The 16,681-nt window shown below is 38.0% G+C and overlaps 2 protein-coding genes across 3 annotated transcripts in view; both read left to right on the top strand.

The window, feature by feature from the left end:
• Positions 1-388: 388 nt before the first annotated feature.
• On the top strand, positions 389-9,077 carry seh1l (SEH1-like (S. cerevisiae)). Of its 2 annotated transcripts, none has more exons than XM_042490579.1 (9): positions 389-580; positions 1,088-1,138; positions 1,342-1,488; positions 1,762-1,973; positions 3,521-3,619; positions 3,745-3,885; positions 4,120-4,274; positions 6,222-6,375; positions 8,798-9,077. In XM_042490579.1, the coding sequence occupies exons 1-9, from the start codon at positions 470-472 to the stop codon at positions 8,973-8,975; spliced, it is 1,248 nt and encodes a 415-aa protein (XP_042346513.1). In that variant the 5' UTR covers positions 389-469; the 3' UTR covers positions 8,976-9,077. The 2 variants fall into 2 exon arrangements, with proteins under 2 accessions (XP_042346513.1, XP_042346514.1); XM_042490580.1 differs by having other exon boundaries at positions 8,310-8,890.
• Positions 9,078-11,402: 2,325 nt separating this feature from the next.
• Positions 11,403-16,681, top strand: part of cep192 (centrosomal protein 192) — a 41,214-nt gene continuing 35,935 nt past the window's right edge. The window contains exons 1-10 of the mRNA XM_042489347.1: positions 11,403-11,585; positions 12,704-12,947; positions 13,414-13,524; positions 14,322-14,479; positions 14,693-14,754; positions 15,208-15,349; positions 15,448-15,563; positions 15,725-15,814; positions 16,039-16,191; positions 16,356-16,506. Coding sequence (XP_042345281.1) covers positions 12,775-12,947; positions 13,414-13,524; positions 14,322-14,479; positions 14,693-14,754; positions 15,208-15,349; positions 15,448-15,563; positions 15,725-15,814; positions 16,039-16,191; positions 16,356-16,506 — 1,156 coding nt within the window. The 5' untranslated portion in view covers positions 11,403-11,585; positions 12,704-12,774. The remainder of the gene's footprint in view (positions 11,586-12,703; positions 12,948-13,413; positions 13,525-14,321; positions 14,480-14,692; positions 14,755-15,207; positions 15,350-15,447; positions 15,564-15,724; positions 15,815-16,038; positions 16,192-16,355; positions 16,507-16,681) is intronic.

The raw sequence follows: 16,681 nt of genomic DNA, 5'->3' as shown, positions 1-16,681 counted from the left end.
AAAAAAGTTAGTTTCTGGGCTGCCTGAAATGTTTAAGTTGACTGAATTTTAGGAGATAAGCTGAATCACATAGGCTAAATAACATTTTTTTAAACGATTTTTAAAATTCATTTTGTAGAGAAGGCAAGTTTTGAATATAAATAAAGTAGCGCACAATACAAAATATAGATTTAGCAAATATTTCTCTCCACACTCCTGAAAGTTTGAAAGTGTTCAATATGAGTATCAATGTAAATATTTTACCAATATTTTTCTGATCATATAGTGTTCTGTTTGACATGACAAGTTTCAACATAAACTTTATCACGAAGTACCTCAAAACATATTTTAAAACTGGTGTAAATCCGCCCCCCTGTGGTCAATTCCGGTGTACACACACTGCATACGCTACGAGGACCCGCCAAACACACACAAGAGGACACATGACAGGCCTGCTAGGCAACCGGTGTATTGTAGCCTAGCTGTAATCATGTTTGTAGCGCGTAGTATCGCAGCAGACCACAAAGACCTAATTCACGATGTGTCGTATGATTTTCACGGCCGGAGAATGGCAACTTGCTCCAGTGACCAAAGTGTCAAGGTAACGGAAGTTAGCGTTGAGTATTCATCAGTTGGCTAATGTTAGCGTTAGCTGTCATAGCTATCTTGTTAGCATCACCCACATTAACAACACGTTTACCTCCTTAATGAATTTATTCAATAGGTTGACAGAAGTAACGCAAGGTATCCTGATAAATCGACTGCTAATTCTGACTATCGAAGGCAGCTCTACTTTACTGAATTTAGCTTCTTTTTTAGTTAACAGTAGTCAGTTTATCATTCAAGCTAGGTTAGCTGTGGGTGAGCTGTGTAGCACAGTTTTAATGTAAACACGGCAGCTGGCTGATAGCAACAAAGTATATATGAAGCGCACAGCATGTAAATCCTTAGCAGTCCGTCGATATTGATGGTGTAATCTAACACTAACTTTGATTTGTCAACGAATGATTAAAGTACTATATTATCAGATTCACAAGTGTATGTAAACACCTTCATATCACCAATATTTCAGTGAATTTACTATGTTATACACCTGTTTTTCTCTTAGGTTTGGGACAAAAGTGAGAATGGAGAATGGCACTGCACAGCCAGCTGGAAGGTAAGCCACCTGCTGTCTGATTCGTTTGAACTGCTAGAAAATGTTCCTGGTAAAATCCTAATTTGTCAGCAACATTGCTCTCACAACAGCATATTGCATTACATACTTATGTTTAATGTGTACGTCATGTACACATTTTAAAATCTAACTTAAACTTGTGTTTGTGTTTATTGATTTGACAAAAGCTCTTTTCTCCTGTGCAGACACACAGTGGATCAGTGTGGAGAGTGACCTGGGCTCATCCAGAATTTGGGCAGGTTCTGGCCTCCTGCTCCTTCGACAGGACAGCTGCTGTCTGGGAAGAAATTGTAGGGGAGTCCAACGATAAGCAGAGAGGACTGAGCCACTGGGTTAGTACAACTTAAACATCCTACTAAACTAACAGAGCACGTATTTATTTCTTAATCATAGAATCTAAACCTCTTCAGTTCAGTGGCTTCAGCAGTGTTCAGAATTATGTTTATAAGATGTCATTATAGTTAACCCTACTAACATGGAATGCTATAGCAGGTCTTCTGTCATTTCCCTTTTAGGCATTGCAGCTCGCTGCTGATATTCACTCTGCCACAGCCTTTAGTTGTATACAAGATCTGACCCACTTGTTTTATGTTGTTTTGCTTTAGATAAAGAGGACCACACTAGTGGACAGCAGGACCTCAGTGACAGATGTGAAGTTTGCCCCTAAACACATGGGTCTGATGTTGACCACTTGCTCTGCGGACGGAGTGGTGAGGATCTATGAGGCTCCTGATGTGATGAATCTGAGTCAGTGGTCCCTGCAGCATGAAATCTCCTGCAAGCTCAGCTGCAGCTGCATCTCTTGGAACCCCTCAAGGTTAGACTACAGTTTTAAGATTTATCTTGGGCTATATATAACTAGGCTTGATAACAATAAGGAATTTAATCAAACATGCAAAATTGAATTGATCAATCAATAACCTATGCAGTGCTGTACAAGTAAATGCAATATGACGCAGTGAGCTTTGATTGAGAAAAAATGCATTTGGTATTGTTTGAAATAAGCAAATGTTTTTATGGAGTTTTATATAATAAACAATTAACTGATCATTAATTTTACCAATAATCGATTAAAGTAGGTGCTGACAATTTGCAACCCTAGTTGTGACATTGAAATATACTGAAGGTTTACAGCTTTTCTTCATTTCCAGTCCTATCTGTACTGCATCTGTCTACGCAGTAAAACCTAGTTACAGGAGTTGGATCTGCAATGATCAGTCCAATTTATAAACAATTACTGTGATAGTTCATAAATTGTTGAAGTCATTTTTTCGGGAAAAATGACAAACATTGATGGTTCTCAATTATGAAAATAATTAGTTTCAATGGAACGGATGTTTTTAAGCAATAAAAGAAAACGGATATTTTTTAAAATTTCTACTTAACTATTTATGAAAACGCAAGCTAAATCTTAATATTGCTATAACACACATTGTCATCAAGATAGGATGCACAGTCCCCAAAATATTATACAGATGCTTTATCTAATATAATAGAAAAATACAATAAAGTCACTGTTGAGTAAGTAAAGCAGAACATAGTCACTTTTATCTAGGTACAGCTAGATAAAATGAATGCAGTCTCATACTGTACAACAGTCCTGCCATAAATCGTGCTTTTTATTGATGTTATTTGGTTCAAACTGTTTTAGAGACATGTTGATTCAACTATATGATCATTTTGGGGAAGCAGTTTTTGGTGTTGTTAAATTGTATTGCATTATACAGACTAATGTTTCTATTATTTCGTCCTGAGTAATCTTTTCTCAATCTTCTTATGCTCCACTCCACTGGAAAAAAACCCCACTCTGCACAGTCTCATTCACTTCCTCCGATACTGAACAAAAGGCCTTTTTCCCGGAGGAGATTTTAGCATGTCAGAGCAGGAAAAGCACAGGTTTAAATATTTAAAGTAATAATAGCTGAATTCCATTCAGCTGCTTTAGTTTAAGGTTGTTGGTATTGTGCATGCTACCTCAGTGTCACACTGGCATGGTTTATTGGAACACTTAGTCATCCCTTTTTTTTCTACTATGACAAGCCAAAATGTCTGCTGGGAATGATCAGTGATTTGTATTTTCTAGCTTTTTTTGCTGTGCATTTCTGGAGTTTGAGTGTAATCTTTTGTCTTCTTCACATTAAAAAGGAAAACACATACGTAACAGTCACTGCACTGGGCAGTTTCTAACATTCTGTTAGGTCGGTGTTACATTGAAGACGTTCTTTTACTGACCTTTTGAAATGCAAGCTTCTTTGCTGCTGAGATTTGAAGCTATGAACTGTGACCTCCCAGCAGCCTGATAGATCGTTAAACCTTACTGCCTGTCAGTCTAATCTTTTGTTGTTTTTCCTTCCTATCACCCAGCTCTCGTGCCCACCCACCAATGTTTGCAGTGGGGAGCGATGACAGTAACGTGACGTATGGTGGGAAAGTTCAGATCTATGAGTATAACGAGAACACAAGGTAGGTGTTCCTGAAGTGTTGTGAGTGTCACTCTTTTATTAAAAACATATACAATGGCAAATTCCAAGTAGTTTAATGTTTTTTTTAATGATTGTTAAAATTTTGTTTTCACCACTGTTAAAAAGGAAATATGCTAAAGCAGAGACGCTGATGACTGTAACTGATGCAGTCCATGACATCGCATTTGCTCCGAACCTGGGGAGATCGTTCCATGTGCTCGCCATCGCAACAAAAGATGTCAGGATCTTCAAGCTTGTTCCTATGAGGTGATTTATTCTGTTATTTTCCCTCTGTTTTGTCAGTTTTCATGTGACATATTCAGTGTACAGGGATTAGTGTAGTCACTCAAATCCTACATGTCACATTGTAATGACTTCATAGACATCTTGTGTTTGCCGATATAAAACAGTTGCTCTTCTGCAGCTGCAGTTGTTTTAAACAGTGTTAAATGACCTACCACTGTGTGAATTAATTTTTTGTAATTTGGATGCATGTGACAGGAAGGAAAGCACCTCTACGGGACCCACCAAGTTGGAGGTACAGATTGTGGCTCAGTTTGACAACCATAACTCCCAGGTGTGGCGTGTGAGCTGGAACATCACCAGCACCCTCCTGGCCTCCTCTGGTGATGATGGCTGTGTTCGCCTCTGGAAAGGTGGGACGTTATTTTTAAGCTTCTTTCAATGACGACACATCTGTCTCCCTTTAATTTTAGTCTGTACTGAAAGCAGAAAACTCTTCTTTTGACCAACCATTGGTGGTGTTACAGGCACTTAATGTATTTATGTGGTGACCTGCCACAAATAAATGAATGTGTAGAAAATCTATTGACCACCAACAATAGATACTGGCAACTCCTCTGAGGGTGATGTCAAATCCTGGAGTTTGTAAAATAAAAGAGAGAGAGAGAGATGAGAATAGAGAAGCTATGATGGCTTTAAACCCAGATGTCACAAGATTCAGCAGCATCAAGTTGTGGTTGTGCCATGGCTCCATCACATCTATTTCACATTCTAGTTGTCCACTTGAAGTGTTTCCAAAGCAAGTGGTACTAATATATTTTGTTTTAGAAGCATATTTAAAACAAGTTTTCAGCTCTCCCATGTTGTACCAGACTTTGTGGTTGTTTCCAGCCCACTGTCTTACCTTTATTTTGGGTCTTTGTGTCCTGGATAGTATTTACTATCAGATGGAAAACAAATCTTTCTCCTGCAGAACAGACAAAACAAAACACCTGCTCACTGCAGCAAGTAATGACGCTATAAGAAGGAACCAAAACAGTCAAGTTGTGTGCCAAAACCAAAAATAATAAAAAATAAAGGAAAAAGACAAAACAAGAAGCTAAAAGTTCCTAAGAAGCTTCATGGAACTAAGAAGAATTGCAGATGTGGGTGATATATCTCGCTGCACTTATTGTTAGCAATCCCCTTTACACCCAAGTGATATAAGTTATGTCAGTTTTCAATTAATATAGGTATTTATATTCCTCACCAAGTGAATTTCACATTCAGGAGAAGTGTGCTGGTCTGGCAAAACTAGAACCCTGTGCATAAAGTTGGTGTAGTGGAGTAAAGAGCCACACTTTTACTTTGTTTTGTTGGGGGCTGCTGCGTGCAGTGGTGATACACATAAAGTTGAGAAATTCAGACTGAATGAAGTAAATAGATAATGTATTCTGGTGCAAAGTTCAGCTGTGGTCAAATTTTTCCGTCAGCTTTTCCACTTTGCTGAAGTTTGTAGAAAATAATGGACTTTGAGTAACAGATTCAAAGTTATCTGGATTACTGTTGATAGTAAAATGTCCAGCAACAGCCAAATTAATCGAATGGTGATAAAAATGGGCAGAAGCACGGCTGCTGTAACGCACTGCAGGAAGACTAGAAGGAACAGACTGCAAGTAGCACTGATCAAAGCAGCACACATTGTTCTTTGTTGCCCTTACAGAAAAGGAGTAACTATAATGAATAATGGTTTGACCTGGTTAAGTGTGAAAATTAGGTTGCATTATTCTTTAGTGAGTTTTATTAGAGACATCATCACAACTAAAAAAATGAAATACTTTATAGTCAACTGCCTTTTTTTCGGACAGACATCATTACTCTACTCGACAGTGCGTCCCTGTAGAACTAGTTTTATACAGGGGACCTTGCATTATTGAGCAACGGTGGCATGGTATTCATTTCCAAGCCTTTTGATTTCTGTAAGTAATACAATATGTTTTCACAAAAAGTTCAGATTGTATTTGTTACTATATATTACTCTATATATTACTATATGATATATACTTTTGATGGTCTTTCTTGTGATTTAGTGAATAAGTTTCCAGGTACTCTGTTTTCTCAGTTATTGAAGAGAAGAGTCATGTACTAAATGGTCTTTGAGTTTGTGTTGTATTGTTGTTGTTATGTGTTTCGTTGTACTTTGAAAATGAGTGTTATTGATGTTCATTTATGTAATCTAGTTGATGAAAATAATGGAGATCCCAGGAAGAGTAGTTACTGTTTAATACAGAAGCTAATGGGGATCTTAATAACAAACAAACTGAGTCACTTGTTGATCATGTTACAAGCAGCACTGATTTTATCTCCTGCTTCCCCTGCAGCAAACTACATGGACAACTGGAAGTGCACCGGCATTCTAAAAGGAGACGGCAGCCCGCTCACAGGCTCGTCTGGTCAGCCCACAGCCATGAGCACCGTCGTGGGTTCCTCCGTTCAGACCTCCCAGAATGCCCTGAACGGGATGTCTGCAGGAAGGTAGGTGGTGTGGTGCGTCTGACGCCACTCACCCAGCCTCAGCCGAGCCAGTCAGAACTGACAACTTTTACTGTGCCTCACACTGACTGGGACTGCAGCTGCTCACTGACAAACTTCCCCGGGCCCACACTGACCTAATGTTGCACTCATGCAAAGAGCTTGGCTTCCAGCGTTACAGGCTGCCGGTATCAAGCCTGTGGAGTTGGATGTGTTGTGGTGTTATTTTTAAAAAAGCGATTTCCTCCTGATTTGTACAGATGCATGCAAGAGTAGCGTCCACTTTGCAATGTCAGTGTTAGGGGCTAACCGTATTCTTGAATATAAAATCTAAAATAAATCTGTTTTATATAAATTTGATATGTGATGATCATTTCAGTCTATTTTATGGGGATGTACAGCAGAACCATTGTGTTGTTGGGTGAAATTATTTTGTAAATACTGAGAAATTTAGTTACTTTACATCTTGAAATCCAACATTGCGAATATTTCCATTTTGAGATGAGCAATTAAATCAAAGCTCCATTTCACTTTTCAATATGAATGTATCCTTGAGCGAGTATTGCCAAACTCTTTGCTGAGCAGGAGGACAGTTTGATTGAACCTCATTAACCACATGTAATAACATCAGAAAGTAGTATGAACACATGCGGTGTGGGTATGAATACAGCCACTGACATTTATGGCTTTACATTTTGAACAAATAGATAATACAACCTTTCGTTTATAGATTAAACATTGACTATATGAGCAGTAAATCTCAACCTTTCTCAGTTCAGTGCACTCAGGTTTTGTTGCTCCAGCCTGACTTGGTCTGGTTTGACCGGTAGCTTTCACTGCCTAATTTCTTGCTGAGTTTCTGACTCTACTCTTCATATGCTACAACTTCACCGTTTGTCATTCACTATTATGCTGTAACTGGCACTTGTAGCCACAGTGGTCGCTATTCAGCAAATGCTACTGCTTAAAAATTTAGATATAAATGAGCAACTATTATTATTTAATGTTACATGAAACAAGTAAAATCTTCAGTAGGCTAATTGTGTTCTGAGCCAACACTTGTTTTATCAGTGTTGGTATGTGGCTGTATTTATGTTCAACTTAAAGGGAGAGTTCACCCAAAAATCAAAAATACATATTTTTCCTCTTACCTGTAATGCTATTCATAAGGGTGGTTTACATGACAACGGTTCTTGCATTAAAGTTTTGTTGTGGTTTGGCCATTTGTTCACACAACATCAGCGTTACGGAGACCTGAAAATGCAAACTTTTGAAACAAGGCTCCAGATTGTAGTATTTGAAAACACGTAACCTACTGTCACTGTGTAAACTGGCAGTGCACGGACTGTGAGAACGGTGACGCCACGGCTGCATGTCGTGCTGTTGCGTGATGTTCTTCTGTGGTGTGTCATTACAAAGTTACATTACATTGCTTTTGTGGATAATCATTTTCACAATGTCAGTTCTCGAAGTTCTCAATTTTTTTTTAAACGTAAAGGAAAGACATTCATTTTTAGTGGGACCCTTCTGGTCAAAACATGGCCTTAGTCTAAACTGGCATCTCCACGGCCAAGATGTCCCACACTGGGCATCTCCCACCAAAAAAATATAGACTGAGGTAAGAGGAAAAACATTTATTTTTGATAATGGGATGAACTGCCCTTTTAATAACCTCTAACTTAGAAAAACCTCTGTATTTACAATTTTTTGTAGTTCTTAACTCTTGAGTCTCCCCTAACCTGAGTAACACAAGGTCTGTTTACTGTATGACATTCAATGTTATATTAACTTTTCAACCAAAACCATTTAACCAAATTTGATTCTGTGAAATTAACTTGCATAAATGCTTTCTTGCGTTCTGAAATTCCTTGTTGACAAAGATGAGTGAGAAGTGGGGTTGTTGAAGTAATGTGTATTGTACTGCTTATTGCATGCAGGATTGGCAAGAGAGCTCCCTTTGCCCCTCCCCTGCGGCAGCTGACCTCTCCAAAGATATACCAGCATCCTGCATATTACTAATGTCTCCTCTGCGCCTCCTCCCATTCGCCCTTGTGTTAATACATTTGACCTGTGTGAGTCATGTCCTGGCTCCTTACTTAGGTATCACTGATTAAGAGCTTTAGGATGAAAACCGCATGGCTCTATTCTCCACAGCTTCCACTTTTTTTTTTTTGATTCCAACACGATGTTTCCAAATGGTTCACTACTTCCAATAACATTGCACGTACACCTTTTAGAAAACAAACCTTGATCACTACTCTGTCTGCCATCCTCCTCTCTTTTTCTTTCTGCATCCTTTCTCCTTTTCATCTGGCAGTTTCTACTTCCTTTGACATGTTTTCCCCTCTGTATTCCACTGTCGTCGTCTTCTCCTCTGTCCGTGTATTTGTCTTCTTCGTCCCCATCCATTTATGTGTTGCTTCAGGTATTTCTTCCCGCCTCTGGATCCTCCCAGAGCGGGGACCAGGTATGGCCACCTGCTGCCTCCCTCCTCTCTCATAGAGCACTGTGACGCTGAGCCCATGCAGCCTCAGCAACAGGCTCTTTCTCACAGACGCTCCTCTAGAGCACTGCTGACCTTACCAGAGGCTGAAGGACAGTGATTTTTGGGATGATTTAGCTGAAATAAAACGGGGTAGGGTAGGGGGATTAGGAATGAACCACAACACTGCCATTTATTTCTAATAAAGAATTTGATTTATCTATCTGTTCTCTATCGTTTTGGGTTTTTTTTTCTTGTTCTCAGATTAGAAAGGGGAATTGGAAGAGTTTGTGAAGATTTTTTTTTTTTAAATTTGCATTATATTGCCAGTAATTTTGGCCATTTTGATAAGCATTTAAATAGTGTGATGATGAATATAAAAATTTGTGAATAAAACAATTTACGACATTTAGTTTTGTATGTGCAATAAAAAGCACATTTTGTCCTGTTTATCAGTTATTAGACAACGTCTGTGTCTGCTGATAATTTTTTCTGAAGGACTCAACTATCAGTGCCTGCAGAGGAAATGCTATCACTCAGTGCTCGTGGAGGTTTAAAATTACATGTTGGAAGTCAGAATAAACCAAAACATATATAAAGAATGGTATTTTTGGCTATTTTACCCTTTGTGCACACAATAGGAAACTGGCAGCATGCATGAAAGGCTTGCTGCCATGTGGTCTATGAAAATAGCACATGATTCACTGGAAAATGATCCACTGTTTTTTGAATGTTGAGTTGGGTGTGAAATTCATTGTTATTCTTGACACTTTATACTCTTAAACTTTGAACTGGTATAGTTCTCTGGCTGTCAACTAATTTTGACCCATTTTATGAAAGTGAAAAATGTGAAACAGTTCTATTCAGATTCAGCTATTGTGTCTGAGCAAGTCCCAACAGCAATATTTTCAAAAAAATGTAACTTAATGTAACTCTAATATGTGATGTGTAACATTTTGTTTTCATCACATACATTTCATCTCATACATTTTCTCCTAACGTTCTATCTCTCTCTCTATGTTTGAATAGTTTGATAATGCATATTTAGTTTGAATGTTTTAAGAGGAGCAAAATAATGTTGTGGCAGTGTGATTGAACATCTTGGATCATGAATCACAAAGGTTCCTTATGAATGTTATGCCCCACTTTTAAATTTAATTGCATATTTGAGATCGATTGAACGATGTTTGTAGTAAACATTTTACTATGGGACCTTGAAAAGTTATAGAAAAGTTTTATAGTTTTGTCCATGAAAATGAGTGGGAACCCTATAAAGAATATGCAAATATGATGATGATTTACTCTAAAATTAGGGAAATAAAGAGTATGCCATTTGTTTTGACAGGGAGGATGGCATTTCATTTCATGGTTCACTCATGTAGCTGCCTCTGGGAAAGCTGGAATGCATATAGGATGCAGCTGTCTGCTAACCAAGGCACTCTTGCAGCTGTTAAGCAGAACACTTGATACAACAAACTCCACCCTTGGCCAGTCACTGTGCAACTCTGCTTTCATGTCCTTGTGTATGGTAGAAAAAAATGATTTGTGTAACTTTAACCCTTTGAAACCTGGAGCAACATCACTTTTCGTGTACTGCCTTCAGATGACTTTGCACCCCAAGCAATTTCTTTGAAAAACATGGGAAAAGGCAATTGGCAAACTAGTAAGATATATTCCACAGATTGTAAAAAGCTAGGGAAAAATAGCTTGGGAAAAACTATATGCACAATTATCATAATTACAGATTTAACCCTTTGAAACATGGATCAACATCACTTTTCTTGTGCTGAGTTCAGAAACCCTTACAAGTATCTAAATGGGAGCAGTGAGCAACTTGGCAAGAATTAGGACACAAATTGATGAGGAGATCCTGTTGAATTAATATTATGTTAAGCACATTTTTCCATGTCACTTCCATTTTTAAAATTTATTTCCATTTTTTTTTACTTTATTTCTTTTTTTTGTAATTTTCAGGTAATATTATTGGGGTTTTTTTCTTTTCTTTTTTTGTCTTTTAAGGCTAATTTTCATGTTATTATACGTACTTTTTTTTTTTTTTTTTTTTTTACTAATTTCTTGCTCATGTTTTTTGTCATTTTGTCTTTAGTTGCTCACTGCCTTCTTACCAAGGTTTTGAAAGAAAAAAAGACAATTTGCTCAAAGGGTTAACCGAGGAGCTGTATTAAAACTACTTGTTGATGTTAAATCCTATCATCATTCATCGTTTATTTTTACCGTTTGTTTTATTTCTTTATTGTAGTGATTTATATTGCCAGTGCATTATGGTTGGAATCTAAAAATAAGCAACGCCGCTTCTTTCATTCATCTTGTACGGACAAACACACGATTGATGCATCAATTGGCTATTTTCCAAACAGCCCAAAGTGACCAAGTTACACTGAACGACATGAATCCAATCCAATCACAATCGACGATTTTATTCCTTTTGGTTTTGTTGTCCAATCAAGATGCTTTAAAATGGCCAAAGTCCCGCCCATGTGACATGACGCTCACGCGGGCTTCCTGTGGTATCTGGGCGCTGCTCAGACCTCCAAACTGTTGTGCGGCTGGTTTGTTGTGGCTGAATTTAAGAAATAATAAAACATGTAAGTGTTTGGGAAGTTACTTTTGGAACTTATCTTCACCTCGGAACGGGTCTGCACCAGTTTACGAAGACAAAAGTCGAGTTGGAGAGGAACCGTGGCCTCTCGGCCCCTCTTTTGGAGTGAATGTGAGTTGAAGACCAACTAACGTTATGATTAATTTTCTTGCTGAAATGGGTTAGTCTAAAGGTTTGGGTGACTGTAGCAATCATTTTTCGCTTATTATTGTGTTTTCTGTAATTTAAGTTGGTGATACACTTCTTTAAGTCAATAAACGAAGATGGTGGAGTAAGTAGCTCAAATTTGGAGCGTGCCGGTGATTTAGACAAACCACTTGTTTTTAGCAAGTAAACTAGCTAGCGTTAAAAGTTAGCGTACCTAGCATAATCGGCTAATTGTTCTTAGTTTGTTTTATAATTAGCAAATGCTAGGCCAAACTTTACAGCCGCCGAACAACATACACACAAACATTTCTAAAAACTTATGAATAACTTATGTTATATATATGTTTTTAAATGTTTTTCACAGTTGAAATGTGGCATCAACAAGTTGACCATTTCTTTACAGACACACTATGTTTATAGTTCCATCCGTACCAGTGACTTGAAAAGTTTGCATAAGCTTTTTGATGTGTTTCATGCTTTCAATGAATTCTCACTGCAATAATTAGTGCAATATTTCTACTACAACAATCCTCTGTGCAATTATTCAAATGTGCAATATAATCTTCCAAGTCTTGAATGGAGGCTATATTTAGCATGTGACACACGTTGTATATATTGTGTATATTTTTAATGTAATTTTTACTTACTGCATGTCTCTGTTGTTCATTGTAGCATTGCACACACATTTATGTTTTTATATTTTAAATTTACTAGATTTATATATTGCTCTGTAGCATAAGGCACAGTTTTATATTGTACATACTTTTTATATTTTACACACTTGACACACTCAGCATGTTATCCATAATGTAATTTAAGTATTCACATAAAAGTGCTAATTGTCTATTACTGTATTTCCTTGCATTTATATTTTTACACACTTACATACTCAACATATTATACATACTTTGTTTTTGAAAATATTTAAATGTTTACGTATTGTACTAATTGGTTACTATTTGTGCTTGTACTGTGTCAGAGCGACTGTAAAGAATGAACTCCACTTTCCCCCTTAGGATCAATATAGTATTTTTGATTCTGATTCTATCCTGATGTTTACTTATCCCATTTGTTTTTCCTAGACATTACAGATGGTCCTCACCTGAACTAAAATCAAGCCACATTTGGCTGTCCCCCTGCTCCATTCAAAACCATGGCTGACAGTTTTTACAAGCTGGAAGATGAAGCCTTTCCCAGTTTCCTCTGCAAGTCTCTGGACAGCACCAGTGGCCGTGCCACACTGGGGAATGTGACATTGGGTTCAGGCCCGGGACTTCCAGTGGCTGCCTCTACTGTGGCTAAAATTAAACCTGGGACTGACAACAGGTGGGGGCATGCTATGCTTTGGACAGATGTGACTTGTTGTGGAAAAGATCTCATGCATCTTCCTCTGAATCATCACACAAGCTATTTGCCTAGTGTGACAGTGGACAATGAAAATATTCCAATTCCTGTTTTGGAGGTTTGTGTTTGTGCTAATTGTAGCAATTAAATGCTACTGAAAATAGGAAATAATGATATGCAAAAGTAAACAAACATTAAGATTTGTCTGCTAAATATAGAACCACATATAGACACTGTTTGTTAATAACAAGTTGCTGCAGCCCTTTTTGGTTTCTGAAATTTCCAACAAAGTAACCGGAACAGCCCCAGGGATGTTCATACTGAGCCAATATTCAGTGGCTAGATTTTATCTTTTAATTTTAGAACACAAACTACTCTGTAGAGTTGTTTAATACATGAACAATTGGTTGTTTTTGTTAAAGCAGTGTTATGCACTCTTGCTTTACAGAGGAGACCCTGTTGAGGCGTCCTATCTGGAGGGCAGAGAGCTACAGCAGGCAAACACACAGTCATCTGCTAGAGAACAGCCCAACTTTGCCCTCAGCTTCAAAGATGACTTGTGAGTATAAACTGTGCATGGTTCGCACTGCTGATTTATGTTTATGTTTACAGTAGAGAAAAATAGCTTTAGGTTCTAATTCCTGGAATTGTTTTGCAGTTGCAAAGTTTTCTGTAAAACTGTTGTTTATGCAATAATTTTTGATTAATGTTTGCATTATTTAAAGCAGTACTGAAGATTGCCACCTAAAATTATAGGCCATGCTATGAAATATAATATGTGTATCTCAAAGTATATTTATTTTTTTGTGAGGCAACCCATATATGTTGAATGATTTTACTGATTACTTTTACAGTTATGTACATCAGGCAGAGATGAGTTCAGTTATAGTCAATCTCACTAAATGACTAAATATGCCTAATTTGATACATAAATATATGTTTTATGTTTCCTGCATTGCTATGACAAGATGGTAATTATTTATTATTTTCTACATTTCATATGCATCATACATTTGTTTTAATTTAGTGAAGCAAGAAAAAACAGGTGAGAACAGGCAAGACATGGCAGGTTTGTAAATGAAAAACACAGACGAACAAGAGCAACATATATCAATATAGCAAGATCAGTGAGATGGGTAGGGTTTTGTGTGTGTGTGTGTGTGTGTGTGTGTGTGTGTGTGTGTGTGTGTGTGCGCGTGCGTGCGTGCGTGTGTGCGTGTGTGTGTGGGCATGTGTGAATGTCCAGCGCATGTGATGGACATTCATAATGTCTTACTATAGTGACTTTGTTCTACCTTCTTTTGCCATGTCCTTTTTATGAGGTCCTCATTGTTGACATACCCGCTTGCGTTACAGGGACAATGCGGATGACTTTATCGCAGCCCACCGCCTTTCAGACATGCTGGTGAAGATTAATTTGGATGAAAGCGCATCTCAAAACCAAGGCTACGTGCCGGGGCTTCCTTCAACACAGATGTGCTCAGTCAATGGCCGGCCCACAGAACTTGGAACAGGTAAATGCTGTTGCATGTGTTCAGCTTCATAACACTATGCAATGATGCAATGAACTGCCCAGCCTCAGAATCCGTAACCCCAGTCTTGATACTACATGGATGTAAACTTGTCCTTTCTGATATATTGAAAGGAAATGATTCTAATTATTAGAATGAGACACCTTTTCTTTGAATGATACTAATGCACTTTGTTTTTCTTGTCTCTTTTGACAGAGCTGTCAACAGGGCTTCTGACATTTGCCCAGTTTGGACATAAAGATAGTACAGATGCAAAGGTACTCATTTTGATTACTCTTGACCAGGTGGCAGTCTTGCTTTTTATCCTTGATTGCTCTTTTGCAGTAATTTATGTACTTGACCATGAAGTAATAATATAGTTATCTCTGGCTCATAAAAATGTCAACCTTTTTTATGTGTACATCGGAAAGCCACAGGGCTTAACTTGTGTAGTTGAGGACCCTGTATTTTGCTTAATTTCAGTTCAATTTCTTACTATTTGGCATCTTTAAACTTTTTGAATTTATTTTTTATAAAAGATTAAAAATAAATTTGTCTTTCAACCCCAGTTTCTTACAGGAAAAATAGGAAGAAAAACGTTACATCCAATATTTTCAAATATGTGTTGTAGTTTTGAGTTTTATAAAAATATTCCAGTGCATAATGCCTTTTCCTCCAACAAAACTTTGAGCAGGTGTCTGCAAATACATTTTCCTGGACATGTCCCACAGGTTCAGCCCCTACCAGTTACAGCTGAGGAGGACAGTGTGCAGAGTGAGGGAGTGGACAGTGACCATTTCAGCGGCAGTAACTCCAGCTTCCTGGCAAACGAGAAGCTCATGTCAGTGGACAGCATGAACAGCGATATCACAGGTTCCTACATCCTTAATAATTTAATAGCAGAAAATGAACAGATTTCCAACATGTTGTCAAAGCTTGAGTCAAGTTGTGAACATGTGTTTGATTCCCAGATGATGACATTGATTCGAACAACCTGCCTGATGATGAGTTGGAGCTGTATTTCAATAAGCTGGTGCCTCCTGCCATGCAGAGAGGCAGAGTGGAGGGCCAGGAGATCCCTGCTACGGTAAGACTCTTCTCCACTTTGATATCTTTTTCTGACTTGGTCTCTCCCACTTTACCAGCATTAGTGAGCCATTATAAAATTGTAATGTTACTTTCATTCAATTCTCATTCACTTAATCTGTTTGTCTCAGTGTCCCCATTAATATATTTCATTGTTCACAGGGACTGCAAGGTGCTGCTGACAACATATCAAACACAAGTTCTACAGATCTGGAACAGTATAGACACCAGTTCCTTGATGAGTACAATCAGGTGAGCACATTTACACTTACTGCTTTGTGACCATGTCCTGGAAATTAGGGGTTTGGCAAGAGAATCTAATTGCTCTTTTTGAAATCCAAAGCCGTCATCTCGCCAAACTGTTGTGAATAATATATATGACTCAAATCTAGATAACTGTTAAACTTAAATAAATAAATAAATAAATAAATGGTTTTGTATAACATCTTACCGTATCCTTTGTACCTTTTCTTCAGGAGGACTTCCGGATGCCTGATGTGCGTCTTGCTGCTACAGGTATGGACTCCTGTCCTGCCAGTGATGAAGACACAGAGGATGAGCTGGAGTCTGCTAGAAGGAACAGCAGTGCTACCAGGACACGGCTGCTGCCCAGCACCTCCAGACAACTGGTCTGAAAAAAAAAACTAGTTATTAAGACTGTCAAATATAGTTATGAGTATCAGCCTCAAAATTCCACATTGAGTAGTAGGTCTATCATGTGCTGTACAATAGTTTTGCTTCATTTATTGTTTGTTTTTTTTAAATGTTTTTGTTTATCTACATGTGGGCACAGGTTGGAGAGAGTAATCGTCCCAGTTTTAGGCCGGGCTTAGAGGGAGGCAGTTCTGATGATGAGGCTTCCAGCAACCGCGGCGGTCCATCTCTGTCTGGGATTGAACACAGACGATCTGCTGAAGGACAAGTCATTAACCCTCCAGTCACAGGTACATGTTTATTTCTTTTTTCTTTTTAGTTCTCTGGCTGCTTTTCCTGCTTTCTGCATATTTCAAAGTGGGTATTTTTGGTAGTTTTGAGGGAACCTAAATTCACTTACAGACTTTACTTTATAAAATTTACTTCATAGACTTGTTTTTATGTGATATTGTTTATTTCAGTTCA

This window comes from Plectropomus leopardus, chromosome 7 (genome assembly GCF_008729295.1).
Source record: "Plectropomus leopardus isolate mb chromosome 7, YSFRI_Pleo_2.0, whole genome shotgun sequence".
Lineage (NCBI taxonomy): Eukaryota > Metazoa > Chordata > Actinopteri > Perciformes > Serranidae > Plectropomus > Plectropomus leopardus.
The sequence above is the reverse complement of the archived record's forward strand: the minus strand, read 5'-3'. Positions and strand labels throughout refer to the sequence as shown.

Bases quoted from the DNA above. Each gene is read 5' to 3' on its own strand.
- seh1l (XM_042490579.1), top strand. From the start codon at position 470: ATGTTTGTAGCGCGTAGTATCGCAGCAGACCACAAAGACCTAATTCAC. The intron at 1,139-1,341 runs GTAAGCCACCTG...TCTCCTGTGCAG, and splicing joins ACTGCACAGCCAGCTGGAAG to ACACACAGTGGATCAGTGTG. The intron at 3,886-4,119 runs GTGATTTATTCT...TGCATGTGACAG, and splicing joins TTCAAGCTTGTTCCTATGAG to GAAGGAAAGCACCTCTACGG.